General features: G+C 37.2%; 1 protein-coding gene across 5 annotated transcripts in view; it reads left to right on the top strand.

Moving 5' to 3' along the window:
• The window catches only part of LOC113228101 (filamin-A), a 199089-nt gene that overhangs the window by 170010 nt on the left and 9971 nt on the right, over positions 1-19108 (top strand). For all 5 annotated transcript variants that reach the window (XR_003310263.1, XM_026461245.1, XM_026461246.1 and 2 more), the window contains 2 exons: positions 1363-1602; positions 13930-14120. Coding sequence is in view for 4 of the 5 variants with exons in the window: in XM_026461245.1 (XP_026317030.1) it covers positions 1363-1602; positions 13930-14120 (431 nt within the window). In the remaining variant the exon portion in view is untranslated. The remainder of the gene's footprint in view (positions 1-1362; positions 1603-13929; positions 14121-19108) is intronic.

Below are 19108 nucleotides of genomic sequence, written 5' to 3'. Positions count from 1 at the left end.
TAAAGTTCTCAAAATTGAGATAGTACCGATTGCCAGTTCACAGACGATATGTGAGAAACTTATGAAAGTTTCTTTCTTTATTCAGTCAGATACCTTTACAGCTACCAGACCCGGTCTGATAAACAAGCGCTTTGTTACAATCCAGCCGGATGATGATTTGATGAATGATTTTTTATTTCTGTTTGTTCTATCTTTATATTGAATAATAAAATATAATTACAATTTCTTTATTAAAAAAATCGACTTCAAAACTTGGCTATCGTCTTTCACTGTGTTCCAAGCTGCGCCCACCTCAACGACCTCGTTAACACTAATCATATGAGCCCAAACATAAAAATTTTCTCATCTATCTGCTATTTCCACCATCAGATCAGCTTTACGGATCAGAATTACATCTTTGTGCCTAGTTTTATTAAAATCGGTTAAGGGAAAGAAAAGTAAGAAAGAAAGAAAGAAAAGTAATTTATTCAACACAATACACGTGGAGTACAATATTAATAATTAGTATTAAAAGTGTATTATTGCACTGAAAAGGACTCAACTCGGCTAATACTGCGGCAGAGCCACAGCGCTGGTTTTCAGTGGACCCTTTTCGAAAATGCCGATTAAAAGAAATAAAAATATATGAATAAAATAAAAACGAACGTGGACGCGAGTTAAATAAAACTTAAACATGAAACAATATAATTAAATAGGAAACATAACATAACACAAATTTCAGCTAATGTCCCAACAAAGATTCACTCTGCATTTTCTTTTTAATTTTGTATTTTGGAGGCGCATTACACAAATAAAATTGTTCCAGACGTGTTTTGTAGATTTAGAATGTGCTCTTTGAGTTGACATTTGAACGCATAAACGGATTGTGAAGAACGCATTGGTGGCGGTATGTTGTTGTAAAGGGATGAGCTTCATAAACCGGATTCATTATCTAATTCGCCACCGTTAGACGTAGCATATTTTCTTCAAATTTAAACGGAATTGCTACTGAAGTATCCGCTTTTTAACAAAAAAGAAACGACGAAAGCAGATCACAAAATGTCGAAAGTAATCACGTAATATATTCCCGAAAAAAAAGACAGTCGAGCTGTGAATCTCTTCCTTTTTTGGAGTCGTTTCAAAAATAAACCTCATCGTAAAGATTTGATTGTAGGTAATAGAAATTTATCTGTGTACGTAATTTAAAACTACCATTTAACCATTTTACCTTTTTTAAACTTGATAAATACTGAATATAATTCCACGAACTTTTGAGGTCGGTTTTTTATTAAAAGTTATTAAATTTGTGGTAATGATCGATAACGATAGAATTAGGTTATATTATCAATAACTCTTATCTTCTAACGCTCTTTTTTTACCCAGGGTCTCCCTTCCAATTCACTGTTGGCCCTCTCCGAGATTCTGGGTCCCACTTAGTGAAGGCCGGAGGACCGGGTCTAGAAAGAGGTGAAGTAGGCCGCTTCAACGATTTCAACGTCTGGACAAGGGAGGCTGGTGCTGGTCAACTGGCCATCTCGCTGGAAGGCCCTAGCAAGGCTGAGATTGATTTTAAGGACAGGAAGGATGGGTCCTGCGACGTTTCATACAAGGTTGACGAGCCTGGTAAGTAGATATTTTACTTACTAAAAATTACAACTAATAATCAAAAACTTTCGAAAGAAGTTTTTACTATGTTCAACTTTGAACATCATGAATTTAACAATAAAACGCAAGATCTTAGCTAAATGTATTCTAAACTGTCACAAAAAATGGCCTCATCATAAGGCAACAAGTGCAACATAGTAGCATAATTAACTACTTAACAGAAATAGTTTCGTCGGCAACCAACACACACAGAACACTTCTATCATATCAAAGGTATATTAGTCATGAAAATTGTATAAATAGTAATAAGAATTGTAAATATACTCAGTTATCCACTACCATCTGATTGTAACTCGTCAAACTCATCATCCTGCTTAGTACTACCCGCTACTCCTCTCACTGTGGCCAAGGCCCCCTTAACCGTCAGTAGATCGGTCTTGCGAGACACATGGGACTTGTCAACTCGTACCCAAGGTGTATTAAGCAAGTTATTGTAATCTGCAGCTTTTCGTTTAAAGATTCTACGGAATTAGTCCATTTTTTTTGGGCATTGGGCAAGTCACCGGAGGAGAAGCGGGGAAAACTGTTTCGCTGTCAAATGGTTTAGGTATTTACTATTAATTAATGGCCCCTCCACACTCGCGCGCGATTCACGCGAGAAGGCGCGAACTACCCGCGAAGCATGAGTGTGGATCCCATCCGTATATTCTTCGCGGCTCTTTCCCGGTTGTCGGTATTTTGTCCCGCGCCAAAGGGTTCGTGAAGCGCCAACTTTGCATGAACGCTACAAGGCTCCACATTCGCGCATGGCTCAGGGGGTCTACTCTCGATCTCCGTCCGAAACAATTGCTGCCAAATAACCAATACTTGAACAAATGAAAAGACGCGTGATGCGAATGAAGCTTCATACTTGATACTTGTCTTTTAATTTTGTCGAATATTACTTATATGACAGTAATTGTTTCGGATTGCCCCAGTTGCCGATAAGTAAGTGCCGCGGACGGTTGTGGCTGTATTTTTATTGTTGACCATTTGAACGTGCTTAAAATGGCCGTGGATTAGAGAAATTAACTAGAAATGAAATTTTTTGATTGTTCTTGCATTTCTTAAACTGATAACTTTTTTTCTTTGTAAAAGCATAATTGTAAATTGCCAAAGCGCAAAATAGTGCCGCAGCAGCAACAGCTACTTCGGCGTCCATCTTCGTCAAGCGCGCGAACTATACGCGCGATTCAGGCACGAAATGCGCGTGAATCGCGCGCGAGTGTGGAGAGGCCTTAAGAGTTCTCATGCCAAAAAAGTTGTGACATTGGCTCCGCCCAAATTTGTGAAACAAATATATGCCTGAAGTTCGCGTGACATGCGACAGGAGATGTTGAATTTTGCGCATTAAAAGTACCAAATTCATTTTAGCGGAATAACTCTAAAACTAAAGGGATTAAAAAAAAATCCGTAGTGACAGTTGTCGATCATGCATGAATACAATTAATTGTCTGATTTTTGTTCTAATAACCTGTAGCATTTCGAGGATAAATCGAAAAAATTTGAAAATTAGAGGTCATTTCGTGATTTTTATCTATCGAGGAAACTTTATTGTTTTTTGATTCTGATTAATGTCTGTGCTTGAATATATCGTATAGTTACTCATGCAATATTTTATTTTTAACTTTAAAGTGGATATACCCCTCTAAAATTAAATCGAAGATTAGGAATTTTTCCTCTGCTCCCTCTTAAGGATATTGTCGAAGAATGTGCTAATCTGTTAAACGATAATATAAAATCCTGAACAGACGCTAAAATATAAACGAGTTATTTAAATTATTAAATAACAATAATATCTAACTTTGTACATATTATTTATATCGAGATAGTCTTTAAGTACTGTCAAATTTTGGTTTTCAACTGAAGCCCTATAGTTATTAAAATCACATTTTTCCCAAAATTTGCAAGTTCCCATCAGTCGCCATCGGGCGCTTGTCGACGTCGGATCTGTGTAAAAATGTAGTATTGTGCAAAAAAGTTTAAATAAATAAATAGACATGATGAAAGCAAGTCGGAGAAGATCCTGTTTACGTCTCTCTCGCTCTTCGAAGATCTTGGGATCTTTGAGGTTCTAAACCATCCTATTGGAAGGGGTCCAAAGTTTTTGGCTGGCCTATGTAATTATATACTAAGTGCTTTTGTTATATAATTGCTCACAATATAAACAGCTTTATCTACTTGCATTAAAACTTCCCCTCTTAAATTAAATATCTCTACAATAAATATGTTGTGTATAATACAATAAAGGTATTTTAGCGAATACCAAAATAATTCACGGTGTTTTATCGAGGATGGACCCGTGTCGTTGCTTTCTGATCACCAATTCAAATGACCCCCCGCCCCGTTCCATAGTGAACGACAATGACAAAAACTTGAGGGTCTGCCGTGTATTTTTGTGGTTTGGCGAACGTTGTCGAATAGCGACGAATGTTTGTTTAAGTTTGGGCCAAGATTCGCCTGTGAATGGCAATGATAAAAACTTGAGAGTTTGTTGTATATATATCTTGTGGCTGGGCATCCGCCGAATAACGAGGAATGTTTGCTCAGGTTTGGGCCATTATTCGCCAGTGAACGATTGTGTCAAAACTTACATCCCTATATGTGAAGTATGGTTAGGCAAACGTTGGCAAATAGAAACGCATGCTCTCGAATAACTTTAACTATTAAGTTTATATGTGTAAATTAAAGTAACGTTTGTGTTACACTTGGAATTTTTAATATAATAATATTATTATATACTCAGACAATACTTTTTTAGGACGAAGATACTAGTAGCAAAGCAACTTAATATCTATATAATAATAATGTGCAAAAAAACCACCAATCATCTAGCTTCAAACAATAGGGAATTTCTTGTACTATTAGTATCAGAACAACGAGCACTATCCAGATCATACAGACAAGAACCAATTCAGAAAAGTTGATTTCACAAATTAGTTATACCAGGAATCGAACCTGGGGACTCCTCTTCCAGCGCACATAGCGCAAACTATTAGACCAGCGAAGTCGTCAAAAAAGATGTTAGTGATAATTAAAGTAGTTATTTATGACTATTCAAATAATTAATAAACAGATAGCAAACAAATTGTTCTCGTTCCTGATATTATCTGTATTGTTAGACTCGGTTTTTTATAATATAAGCGATCTGTTCATTAATACAATATTCACAGGAGATATATAGAAAGCAAGTGTCATAAAATTATATAACTTTTGCAGAAGCAAAATTAGTAATGCTTCTCTTAATTTTAATTTTAACGAATGCGGACGAATCATACATGCCGTTGAGGCCGTACGTGGTGTATGGGTAGATCCTATAGTGAAAAGCATTTCATAAATAAACAGACTTGTTCCTTATTCGAATCTGACCACGCCTCCACCTTAACTGGCCAATGGCACGACGCTTGACCGTAAGTGCGGCAAAATTTACTGCGAACCATTTTGACAGTTCCATTTTTTAAATTTTGTTTTTATTTTTTTTCAAGTAACCAGTATTTTGTTTTTCTTTTTTTGAAACTCAGATGCAAGGCAAGTGATTGCGCCGATTTACGATATTTGTTTTTGCTAATGATCGGAATTCGCGAGTGAATCGCCATGTTTTCAAATAATCTTTTTTTTGTATTATGTAATCATGCGGTTATGTGGTAATGAGCAAATAATAAGGACTTTGATGGTAATTAAGGATTTAGTTGATTTTATGTGTTTGTTTGGTATTTTATTATTGTTATTGTAGTGAAGCTAAACATAACAACATAAAGTAACACCACAAAAAAAGAGTATTTTTGGACAAACATTTGTCCCTCAGTGTACTGACAATGTTGATTCTCATTACGATTAAATTTTTTTATAATATTAGTACGTACAACGTTGCTGGTTAAACTACCAGTTATTCAAAGCCAGAGCCTGTTTTTCTTTAGTTAAAAGAAAAACCATTATTGGCAATTCTGATTTTATTTTTAAAATTTAATTTAAATAAAAATTTAAATTAAAAATAAGAAAGGTGGTAGCGCAGCGAGAAAATGGTTGTTTCTCAATCATGAGGTCGCTGCATCGAATCCCTGTGGCGGTAGATACCTATGACTTTAATATCTAAATTATGTATATTTCGTTCGTACCGTCAAATTAAAAAATAATACGAATCACACGAAACAAAAAAGTAGTCAAAAACCAAAACACAAAGATCTGCAATAAGCACACAGAAAAATTCGTAAGGTCCGCTGGTTCGTTCCGCAGCTTAGTTGCTTAGGTGGCATAGTGTCTGGCACGCTTTGCTGGAAGACGTTGGTTCGAATCCAGCCAGATCGAGGGGATTTTTTCTAAGTGTCCGTTCTTTGTTTTAGTAATTACACGAAACAAATTATGTACTATTTAAGCGTAAAATGTAATCGACTACTTTCGTTAGTAAAATATTTAAACCTTTCTCCAGAAAAGTTGTCATTTTACAGATGTGACATTGTTTCACCAATGGTACAATTCGTGAATGTTTTATAGCAATAACTCTTGCTAACTCGGAAAGGTTTACAGTCATTGGAATACGTGTCACCAACCCGCCTTGGGCCAGTGTAGAGGACAGTCCAAATTCTCTTCATTATAAGATAAGTTAGTAAGCAGTAGAGCTCTTTCAGAGTTCCTCCAGGGAAGTACTGCTACCTTACCTATTTCTGCCAAGCAGTAATGTGAGCATTACTGCGTTCCGGTTTTGCAGGAAACTGGTGAAATTACAGGCACACGAGACTTGTTGCAGTGCCTCTCAGGTCTTTACGATTTAAAGTTTTGAGTGGCGCTGCAACTGTTATGGACAGGCGTGTCGCTTACCACCAGGCGCACGACTTGTACGTCCTATCAGTTGGTATTATAAAAAAAGTAGTGGGACGAATATTGGTGTGATGGCGATTAAAAGAGAATCCATACCCAGTGTTTTAAACTCATAATGAAACTGGTCAAAATTAACAAAAAGTTGCATTGTCTCAAATTCAAAACCGGGAATGTCGCCAATACTTAAGTCATTATTCCATCGGATAGTTCAAAAATTTCTAATCGCGATACATTTATGAAATATTCGGAGACAAAAAGAGACCGCTTCTTTGTCGGATGCCCGGCGATTTTTTTGTCTTAAAGAATACAATGGCAGTCGAGACAAATTCAGTTTTAGGAGCTGCATTCCTTACCGGTGGTGTTTAAGAATAATTTTAATTGACCGCCCCTCGAAATGAACGTTGGGAAAAAGTTCAAAAAGTGTGCGCTGGATGGCTAAGCGCTATGATGGAATGTTACTTTTGAGCGGGTTTTTGGCCGGCTTATTTGGGAGTTCGAACCACTGGCTTGTATTTTTGTTATACGTCGTCCGTTTGCGATCGGTTTTTGACTTTCGATTGTTTAATTAGTTCATCTGGTTGATTTTAGTCTGTTTTCTTCGATGTTTCCTTTTCTTTTGATTTTTAATTTATTTTATGTCGTTTCTATGAAAAGGATCTCAACTAAAATAACAGCGAAGAAGGCTATTTATTTTTATGTCAGAATGTCTATATATTACTGTTATTGATTAATTCAGTTCCATTTCTATATAGTTCTTAGCTATTTCTTGTCAACTGAAAAAATCTAGATATTGCATAACAAATGTCAACATTTCTTAAGGTTATTTCTTGTCATTTGAATTGAGATAGATGTTTCTGGATATTTCAGCACCAATGACAAGATTTCTCGAGGTCATTTGTTGTCACTTCAATTGAAAATGAATGTTTTTGGATATTTCAGTACAAATGACAAGATTTCTCAAGGTTATTTCTTGTCATTTCAATTGAAAATGATTTTTTCTGTATACAAATGACATGATTTCTTCAAATGTTTTCATTTCAATGTTCAATTTTAATCGCAGTAGAGCTCTTTACGTAAGAGTACGTCCAGGGAAGTACTGCCATTTATATCTGCTGCCAAGTAGTAATGTTAGTTAGTTCTGGTTTTGAAGGGTAGGAGTAATGGTGTAATTACAGACATGTGGGACTTATCAACTCATGTCTCAGGTTGTTGGGCGCAATGGCAATGTGTGTTCGATCTTTGCGGTGTAAAGCTCTGAGTGGCACTGCAACTACCAGAGACAGGCGTGTCGTTTATCACCGGACACACGACTTATTGATTGAAATGACAAGAAATAGTTTTATAAAATGCAATGAAAATGTCATTGTCGCTTAAATATGAGAATCTCTGATTAGATATAATTAAATGATTCACGAGCTGCTAAAAAACAACCACAACATTTTATTTGTCTATTTTCTTTTTGCTTATTTATTTTCGCCAAGTAATTTATAAGCAGCTAAATTATTTAATAAGTGCCAACACTTGCCTATATTAGGAATATGTTAATGCAACGGCCATATTAATTTGCAAACCCAATGTTGTTGAACCATCGGTTAAACTTAAACTGCAGTTAGCGACAGCTGTTATTCTAAACTGTTTTTTAATTGTCCATTTATGTTTAGTACCTACAGGGTGTAACTTAAGCGTCATTACGTAGTGTATTTATAAAGATGGTAGTAAATCATGTTTATTGGTGTTGTGAACTAAATGTCGTATAATTTTACTATATTTCAGTATACATATAATTATATTTATGATAGCAAGTTATGGGACAAATACTTCGCGCGCTTGGTGATAAACAAGGGGCATCTGAGGGGCACCGACACCGCGCTCGTCACCCTACGACATAAGTTGACAAGTCCCATGTGCCTGAAATTTGAGCAGTGCCGAAACGCAGTAATGTGAGCATTACTGCTTGGCGGCAGAAATAGGTAGGATTGTGGTACGTCGCTGGATGAACTCTTTCACAAGGTTATACTAGTTATGATGACATTAATACGCCTGAAGGGTAACCAACCTATCACAAACACGAATTTTTTTTTCCGAACTAACGTTTGTTCGAATTTTCATTACATCGAAAACCGAATTATAACGAAACCGTTGTTCGTTTAGGAAATGTTGGATGTTTATCGCAAAGAGTTGGGTTAGGTTAAGTTAGGTTTAAAAGAAAAAAAAAATCCTCTCATAATTACTTTCGAGGTTACGAAAATTCGAACAAACGTTGTTTCTGGAAAATGTCTTTTCGGATTACTGTTAAGTAACCGTTTGACGACGTCAGCGCTGGATGAGGACCAGAATTGTTTGATTAGGTAATCAAACAATCCTGGTAATCATGGTTAGGTAATCAAAAAAAGTCCTTCAGGTGAAGGACCCATTTAGAAATAGAATTTTTCTTTTTGGTTATAGCCTCGATGTTCTGGATAGAACTTATAGATCTTAATCTCAGAGGTAATGCCGTGGGTTCGAGTCCGGACTCGCGGACTCGAACCCACGGCATCTGCTTGAGTTTAGTTTCATATACTACAATATATATTCAAGAAATAATAAATTTGGATCTTTATATAAAAAGTGAAATATGTTTCTTGGTCGTTAACAAGAAACTGAAGGAAGCGAGCGGGCGTCGAACCCGGGACTTCGGTAACATGTCAATACCATTGTTTTGCATAGGGCCTACATCATTATTTGTTTCACAGAGGCCAAGTTGAACGGAAATTCTTTAATCTTTGTTTACTAACGGCCTATTTAAAGATAATGTGACAGTTCTATTGAATCAGATTGCTTATACTACTTGAAGGTACTTCAGATCTTCTTAAATTAAAAACGTCAATTATTAACGTAATTTTTTTTATGATATCAAGTGACGGGACGAACAAGTTGTGGGCCTGGAGGTAAGCGACACATCTGTCCATAACAGTTGCAGTGCCACTTAAAGCTTTAAATCACAAAGATCTGAGAGGCACTGCCACTGCACCCGTCAACCTGAGACATAAGTTGACAATCTAATGTGTCTATAATTTCACCAGCACCCATACCATTCAAAACCGGAACACATTCATGCTCACATTTCGGGCGTGGCGGCAAAAATATGTAAGGTGGCAGTAGTTCCCTGGACGACCTCTTTCATAAGGAGGTCTTCTGCTGCTAAAATTTTATTTTATTGATCTTTACAAAACTCTTTATATATACCGGCTTCGATAATGGAGACACCATCAAACGATACTTAGAGATGTGTTTTATAAGTAAAGACAGGAATTGTGAAAAGGGAATGCTAAAATTATCCGAAAGATGGGAGATTGAAGATCATTCTAGCTGCAGTAGGTTTGAAATTCGTTACTTACCGTAATACTTTTCAGCAGCGCCCTTTAAAACCGAAACACAACAATGCTCACATTACTGCTTGGTGACAGAAATAGGTAAGGTGGCAGTACTTCCCTGGACGAACTCTTTCACAAGGAGCTCTACTGCTACTACTGTTAAAGACCTAACCGACCCGAAAGATAGGGTATTCCGGAGAGACTACGGGCTCGACGGCAAGTCCAGGGTACAGCGGGCATCCGGGCTAAGTCCTCCACCAGTGATACGCCTTTGCGGCATATTATATATATATTGCGGGCGTCTCTGGTCGACCCGGACTTGGGCATGGACTCGCTGGGTTTTGTGGTTAGCTGCAGAGACGGATATGTTTGTTTGCCCCGGTCGGGTGTGGCCGGGGCGTCTGTCTCGTGAGCAGCTAGCGCGTCTTAATAGCGGTCTAGTTGAGGGCCTGAAGTGAGGAGACGCGCGGGGCACGTGAGTTGCCCTTTAAGTTGGAAGCTATGTCTGTACATTGTCGCAGGGCACTGCGATTAGCATCTCCGGCACTAGCCCAGAGAACTGCGGTCCCTCCAGCCGATTAGGTTATTGGGAACTGGAGAGACGTCGTTTTTAGGTGTCGGGAAGTGAGCGTGGCTTACAGCTCTGTCACCAATCAATGAGGAGATTTGGTAGTCGTTGGCAACCGTTAGTCGTACGGAGTGTGACGGGAAGTGAGCGTGTCTACAGCTCCGGTACCTATCCGGAAAATAGGGAGGAAGCTGTACGTGTCTCCGGGGCGGCTCATCTAAGGCACTAGCCTTACAGATAACCGGATGAAGTCCGTGCAAACGTGCCGACCCGGGGTTAGGACCTGACTCAGAGGTGTACGAGCGAACCCGTACGAACATAGTGCCCTTCTCGTATAAGGTTAATGACAACTGTTATATTACTATTTCAGCGGCATTTTAATCCTCCCTTGCAACCGGCCTCCAAATAATTTGAAAAAACACAACGATATCCAAAGAAGCGTTCTAAAAACGAGGAAATTTTTTATGCAATCAACAAAAAACTGTCCAAAAAAGAGTTTGTAACAAATAAATCTGATACATACGCCCACCGGGACGTACAAACGGCGTATGGAAAAAATGACGATGTAAAAATTTAAATTTCCTCAAGAAGCTTGGGAAGAAATATTGGTTAGGTGGAGATGGGAAATCGTCTAGGACTTAGAGGGAGTATATATAATGTTCTATTAAATAGATGGTTAAACTAGTTTTATTGAGACTTTTGTGAAAGAACTTCACTAGTTTCGTTAAGAATATTAATACAAATATCGAATATATAGAAAGCGGTGAGAAGGTACCAAATCTCTCACTAGATGTCACTAGTGGCGACGAATGCCGAAAGCCAGTACAAAGATCTATTTTAGTAGCAGTAGAGGTCCTTGTGAAAGAGTTCGTCCAGGGTAATACTGCCACCTTACCTATTTTTGCCGCCAGGCAGTAATGTCAACATTACTGTGTTCCGATTTTAAAGGGTATAAAGGTGCTGGTGAAATTGCAGTCTCAGGGTTACGGGCGCAGTGGCAGTGCGCCTTAAATCTTTGCGACCTAAAGCTGTGACATTGTCATGGCCAGGCTTACGACTTGTTCTTCAAAAAAATATTTTTTTCTTTTATAATTTTCTTTTTAAAGGCGAGTTTCAGTGGTCGTGGACGTGCTATAGTTGCTCCCATAATCTATATTCCTACATCTTGTAGCCCAGTGACATCGTTAGCCCGTTATTCAGATTGACTGACGTTTTCTCCCGATGGCGGTTTTTTCGGGCAATTTTAATGATGTTTTTAGTCCAATCGCGACGGGTTTTTAGACCACTGTGCAAATTTATTAGTACATTTGTCGGGACTTTGAAAGAGTTAGAGCTTTTGATGGTATGGTGATACTGAGTTTGATTAAGTCGTTTAAACTTATTTTGCATGAATAATAAGAAATGTTTGCGAATGTTTACTTGGTGGAAATACTTTTTGTTAATTATTAAGGAATACATGATGAAAAATCGACGTCGAAGAAGGCACAGTCCTTTGAAAACTCGTAGTCTCCAATCCGTCGGAATGGTTTTACGGAAATAAACGAATGTAATTATAACGTCGGTTTAAATATTAACCTTATTTTACCAAATTAATGATCGAGAAATAATTTTCAATTATATATTAGTATGAAATAGATAATTATAGTAACAGTAGAGTAGAAATAGTTCGTCCAGGAAAACTTCGGACGAATAAGTCGTGCGCCTGGTAGTAAGCGACACGCTTGTCCATGATAGGTGCAGTGTCACTTAGAGCTTTCCATCGCAAACATCTGAGGATCACTGCCACTGTGCCTCAGGGTGACAGACATAAAGTTGACAAGTCTTCTGTCCCTGTAATTTCACCAGGACCCTTGCTTACCCTTTGAAACCGGAACGCAGTAATGTTCACATTACTGTTCAGCGACAGAAATGGGTAAGATGGCAGTACTTCTCTAAAAATAATAGACCACATTACATACGTTGCTCTGCCACAAATACCCAGACCCTAGACAATATAGAAAAGTTATATTTTACATTGACCCGGCCGAGGATCGAACCCGAGACCGTAGAGATAGCAACACCGTGAAAGTCGGTATGCAAGCCATCCGACCATGGACGCCGTCACTGTGTCACAAAACGAAAGTCAAATAATCTTGATTTTATGCATAAGATTTTTATATTATTCTTAAAAAACTGACACTGGCACAAGCCTAGTGGCCCCCATAAAAGAAATAATAATTGCCCAATTACACCTAAAATCGTGGTACTGATTAAATTCTACCTTTGAACCGGGCCACAGGGCCGTAGTTTATAGAAAGAAGGATAGCGAAAGCTGCCCCAATAACAACAAAGTGCCATTCATGGATTTTGCTATTATTATTTTGCGTTTTAGTTTATGCCTAGTTCTCAATATATTTATGTATATTTTTAGAAGTCTGTAGAATAAAATAAATATATTGTAAAACATTGTATTTTAGAATAGATGCAAGAACACAACGCAATTAATTCAATTCGACCATAGATTAAGTAACGTTCTTGTAAGTACGTTTAATTTTGAGCATGATTGAATGTTTACCTACCTGAAGTATTGGTTATTTTATAGTACACGCATAAAACATTAAAGCTATAAAATACCTAATGAAATAATAAATTAAACAGTAAGGACATAAACCAAAAAATAAAACAGAATGTGACAAAAATATTTAGACAATATTTGAATGTGTGATAATGAAAGTTACAAAGGAACGTTTTGACAAGAGACCTCTTGCCAATGTCAATGTCACATTGATTTTTTTTTTAAATTTATTAAGGCTTTGGCAAAGCCATCTGCCTAAACATGAAGTTTAATTATGTTTCTGTAAATATGGCCGCCACAAAGAGGATAGGCAATTTGAGGCGGCGTGCTTAGATTGACTCGGGATTCCTTAAAACGGGCCGATACAGGTATTTTAGTTCGAGATTCGTATAATTTCGCGTTTTAATCTTCGATTAAGGCACAATAGCACTATCCTATTCCACTTTAAACTAGATTTCACAAAATAATTGAAAGTCAAAATAAAAACGACACTTTTCCCTCCAAAAGGTCCAGAGCGAATCATGTCACATTGATATTGAGAACAGTGTGACCATTTGTGGCAGATTTCTGCTATTTGGGTAAATTTAATTTTTATTAATTTTTATTGCTGCGGAACATAATAAGTCATATTAAATGATGCAGGATTTGGCAGATTTGGGAATATTCGGGAAGTTCTTTATTATTTTTGGGAACAAACTGAAAACTTGTTGTTTTCTGCTACTACGAACAAACATCTGAAGCGAAATATAGGACAATGTTATAAACATAACCTATATCAACTTTATAACCCCAGCTTCTACAAGCATTTCTCAATTAGCTTTTTTGATGCTTTGATGAATCACAAATATTGATAGGTTTCCTTAATGCATGTCTTCAAAAACACTGGGTCACAAAATACACGGAATGTCGCCATCCTTCTTTATTCATATTACAAAAAACGTCGCCTACCGTTAATCAGTATACCTATACCAGATTTAAAATTGTTGCTTTCTATACACCGTCATGCTTTTTTCCAGGTGAATATCGCATCGGTCTGAAGTTCAACGAGCAACACATCCCTGACTCTCCGTTCAGGGTCTATTGCTCTCCGCCTGTTGGTGACGCTCACCTCCTGGAAGTAGCTCAGTTCCCTGATGGCGCGCAAGTCGACAAACCAGCTCAGTTCTACATTAGACTGAACGGTGCTAAGGGTGAACTGAATTCTACGGTAAGTAGTAACTTTCATAGTATGTAGATAGTTTTTAGTAGCAGTAGACCTGCTTGTAAAAGAGTTCGTCCAAGGAGGTACAGTCACCTTATTTCTGCCCCTAAGCAGTAGTATGAGTACTACTGCGTTCCGGTTTTGAAAGGTAAGAGTGCTGGTGGAATGACAGGCATATAGAACTTATCAACTTATGTCTCAGGGTGACGGACGCAATTGGATGTTTATATTCTCAGCACAGAGTACTAAAAAACCGACCTCAAAATTGCTTGGAATTACATCTATTTTGCGATTTCATCTACTAGTTTGCCACCCTAGTGGTGGAATATTTTCTTGAAAATTAAGTGGGACTACTACTGAGGTACCCCTCTTTCCAATAAAAAAAAATCATTAAAATCGGTTTGCAAATTCTGGAGTTGTAGCGTAACATACTTGCAAAAAATATATAGACGAATTGATAACCTCCTTCTTTTTTCAAGTCGGTTAATATGTCAAATATGATTTCTTGGTGTTGACTACACTGACAAGGGCATAACATTACTGTGATTGCTTGTAATAATATCTCATAATGATATCAAAGCCAAACTACACCTATTTCGCACACGAAATCAAATACTGTCGTAATTCAAAATTCTGGAATTAAGATCAAGCACGTTTACTGTGCTACGTATACATTTATACGTTTAGTAGCAGTAGAGCTCCTTGTGAAAGAGTTCGTCCAGGGGAGTAGTAATATTAGCATTAATGTGTTCCGGTTTTGAAGGGTAATGGTGCTGGTAAAATTACAGGCACAAGGGACTTATCAACTCATGTCTCAAGGTGTCGGGCGCAGTGGCAGTGCCCCTCAGATCTTTACGATTTAAAGCTATGCGTGGCTCTGCAACTGTTATGGACAGGCGTGTAGCTTACCATCAGACGCACGACTTGTTCGTCCCGTCAGTTGGTATTATAAAAAAAATGCTAATTACTCACGATCAGATTTTTGACGATTTTTTTTTATATCAAGGGATTTTTGTTGGATAATTTAATTTTCAAATTCAAATTATAAAATTGACCAATAATATAAAAATAATTAAAAATCCTGATTTAGAGCAGTTGGCAAAAACGTGCTTGATCCTTTGACACTTTTGAGGTGTGTATGTTTGTTTCGTGGGATATTTTTTTTTTTTAATTTCACAATTGTGAGTTAGGACAGCATTTGTTTTCGTTTGCGATTTATTACGTAGCACCATTGACTTACAATTATATGGACGTCGGGTCCGCGCTAAAAAGTGTCCGCACTTGTAAGGCGCTAAAATCGTATACAGAGCGCGACACTCCGCTTTAGTCTTCATTTGTTCTACGGACAGCGCGATACTGCGATGACATTACAATTTAAATTTCGAATAGGTTGACTTGGGACATTTTTTTCGTGGTTTTTGTATTAGACCCGTCGTCCATTTATTTGTAAGTCAATGCGTAGCACTGATGGAATATATATATTTATCATATTTGTCCGGCTTTTAACTATTATAGATACCGTATTTTGTAATTCTTTACATTTTCCACTGCTTAAATCTGCTCAGAAACACGAGTTATTTTCATATGTTGTTCGAAAAAAGGAGGAAAAGTTTCTTACCCCTTATTAATTTTTATATTGCGTCCTGAGTGATATTCATCACGTTTTCTCTTATAAAATATTAAACATGTGTGAGATTTATCTCGGTATAGGGCGCCGCGGTCACGTACTCGCGGTCAGTTTTATTACATTTTTTGTCTACTCTCATTTTAGGGGTAGGCACACCGTGCAGCCGTTGTTTGAATTTTGTTAGGGAGAGTTTTGTTATGGGTATTAGTTGTGAAAATTACTTTATTGATTGACAGGACAGGATTTAAAGAAGCTGGTACAAAAAAATGCAGTGTGATCTAGTGTTCTTTGGTTTAGCCACGTAACATTAAGCAGGGATCAAATTGTCAGTGCGTATAGCCTTCAATCCGGATACGTATACGACAGCAGTATAGCTCCTTGTCAAAGAGTTTGTCCAGGGAAGTACTGCGTTTACCTATTTCAGCCGCCAAGCAGTAATGTGAGCATTACTGTGTTCCGGTTTTGAAGGGTAAGGGTGCTGGTAAAATTACCGGCACTTGGGACTGTGGGACTTGTCACGTTATGTCCCTGGGTAACTCGTTCAGATCCTTGCGATTCAAAGCTCTGTGTGTCACTGCAACTGCTATGTACAAACGTGTCACTTAACACCAGGCGCACGACTTGTTCGTCCTGTCACTTGGTTTCATGAAAAAAGTTCTGTTAAACTAATTATTGTATTCCATGACGAGGATGAATTCTCCAAATTGCGAAGTGTGTGAAATTCTTGAGGATGTATGAACATCATTTTCTCATGGAGTATGTTCGGAGATGAATCCAGGTTGCGGTAATTTGCACAGGTTCGTTTTGATATATTTAATGTTGGGTGGTTTTAATCCGTTTTGTCTGAGACAACAATTAATGTCGCTAAGAATTTGTATATATTGGTTAGGGATGGTATTTTGCCGTATCTATTTGTTTCTAATATGGCTGACGAGTTGAATAATGAAGCCTCTAAATAATAATGAGTTAAAAATATACCGTATTTTGCTGGTCTTTTATAAATAGTTAAAGTACATGTGCCAACACACTTGCCTCATCCCATCTCCAGCACACCAGCAAGAGAGCTGGCTCCGCAGCTGAGCTGGCGGAAAGAATAAAAAGTAATAAGTACCAGGATCTCGGCTCCGACTACCTATTTACAGCCTTTGGAGTCGAAATCCTTGGCGTGTGGGGTTCCGGTGCCCTTCATCTGTACAAAATTCTACCGTAAAAATTACTAGACTGTCTGGGAATCCCAAGGGCCGGCAGCTACCTTGCCCAATGCATTAGCATAGCCATACAAAGGGGGAACGCTGCCAGCATCTTGGGCACCTTGCCGCGTGGACCCACTTTTATTCATATGATTTAAAAATCCTAGCTTTACTTTTTAGTATTTAAGCTTTTATTATACCTCACCTGTAGATTATCAAAATATCAATTTCATTATGTTAAAGTAGACGTATTTTCAAGTTCTCAGGTGGTCTCTGCTAGACTACCTATATTTAAAAAAAAAATAGAGTATTAAATAAATTCGTTTGCTGTCCAAAAAAGTAGTAGTATGGTTGTCGATTTCGAGTGAAAACCGCGCATAAACCATTTTTACATTGTTTGTTTTTCATTGTGTGTTAGAAGGTATAATGTAACTAATTAACATACTAACTACAAACATTACTGTTTTACTATTTTTTTCACCACATTTTAATAATAATAATTTATTTATTTTCGGACAACGTAAATCCATATTAGATTATTAACAGGCTTGTAAACTATGTTAGTAAATTATTTTAAACAAAGATTGCGTAAAATCTATGAGGTGCCTTACTACGGCAGAAAAGTATTCCATCCACGCTTCCGCAAACATTACAGACGCACTACAGAACTTCGGTTACCGCAACAGCTCACACTCAAAGTAGTTTTATTTCATAGGTAAACAAATTACACTTGACATCGTCAAATGTATTATACGATAAAAACAATCACTCATTGTTATTGTTAAAAGTAAATAAAAAATAAAATAAAATAAAATAAAATAATTGTACACTAGACATTGCCATTAGTGTTACTGCTACGTAGCATCCTAAAGACATAGTTTTAATGAAAAACATAAAATCACATACGAGGTGTTAAATCTAAGACGATGCTGTTGCTATGATCATCGTCATCACCATCAACTTATTTATACATCCCACTGCTGGGCACGAGTCTCCTCTCAGGCGAGGGTTTAGATCATAGTCCGCTACTCTGACCCAATCTGGATTGGAGACTTCACACTTTTTGCAAGGGTTGTGAACCTTCTTCAACATATAATAAGCAGGTTTCATCACGGTGTTTTTTATCATTGCTCATGGTAAATTTCACACAAAAATTATGAAAATCTGAGAGATACAGGCCCGGATTCGAACCCATAGCCTATGCTAGAGAGGCGTTAGGTCACTCCATTAGGCTACCGTGGCTGTTGCTATACACTTTTGCTATTCTAACGAAGTGACCCAATTATCACGAAACACCTTCCTGATTGTGGGAAATATAAAACCTTAACAGCTTTAATGTTGGCATTGGATGTCTCTGCCACGACATTTAAAATTCAACGGTGCTGCTATACGGTTAATAGGAGCTACCTGCGTTGCATACCACCCAGTATTAAGTAATTTAACTTTTCTATAAAGTACACACATGCCGCTACTTACTTCTACTTTTATGTAAGAAGCATTAATCTAACACAATTTTGCGGTTGCAGAAAGAGAATCTTATATATAGATAGTTAGTCTACATAATGAGGAAGGGTTGTTGCAATAACAGATATAGGCTTAACGAATAATCTAAGTACAGAGTACTAAAAAACCGACCTCAAAAGTCATTCATCCCCTAGTTTGCCACCCTTAGAGGTGGAATATTTTCTTCAAATTGAAATAGGACCACTGCTACACTCTTTTCAACAAAAAAAGAATCATCAAAATCGGTTCACAAATTAGTTATCGAGTAGAATTGAGAACCTCCTCCATTTTTGGAAGTCGGAAAAAACCAGACCGAGTGAAGAAACACTTTCATAGATTTCTCACTGGTGACGACAAAAAAGTCGTTAAAATAAAAAACAGAGATCTGCAAAGAGCACATAGAAAAAATTCGTAAAATCTGATGGTTCTGGCTCGAATGGATCGGAGGAACTTTTCTTGGTGTTCGATCTTTGTATTAATAATTATAACCAACTAGTGCAGTAAGTCGGAAAAATAATTGAATATAATAACATCGGGATATTCAATAAACTTTATATTTTCTATAAAAGTTATACAAAATAAAAATAACTACTTAATAAATCTACTAAAATTAATAATATTTATAAATGTCAATATTATTTTTTGGCTCATATCTGTTATTTTTGTAAACAGCC

Source organism: Hyposmocoma kahamanoa, unplaced genomic scaffold (assembly GCF_003589595.1).
Source record: "Hyposmocoma kahamanoa isolate Upper Pololo Valley unplaced genomic scaffold, ASM358959v1 224, whole genome shotgun sequence".
Lineage (NCBI taxonomy): Eukaryota > Metazoa > Arthropoda > Insecta > Lepidoptera > Cosmopterigidae > Hyposmocoma > Hyposmocoma kahamanoa.
Note: the sequence above shows the minus strand (reverse complement) of the source record. Positions and strands in the feature narration are given on the sequence as shown.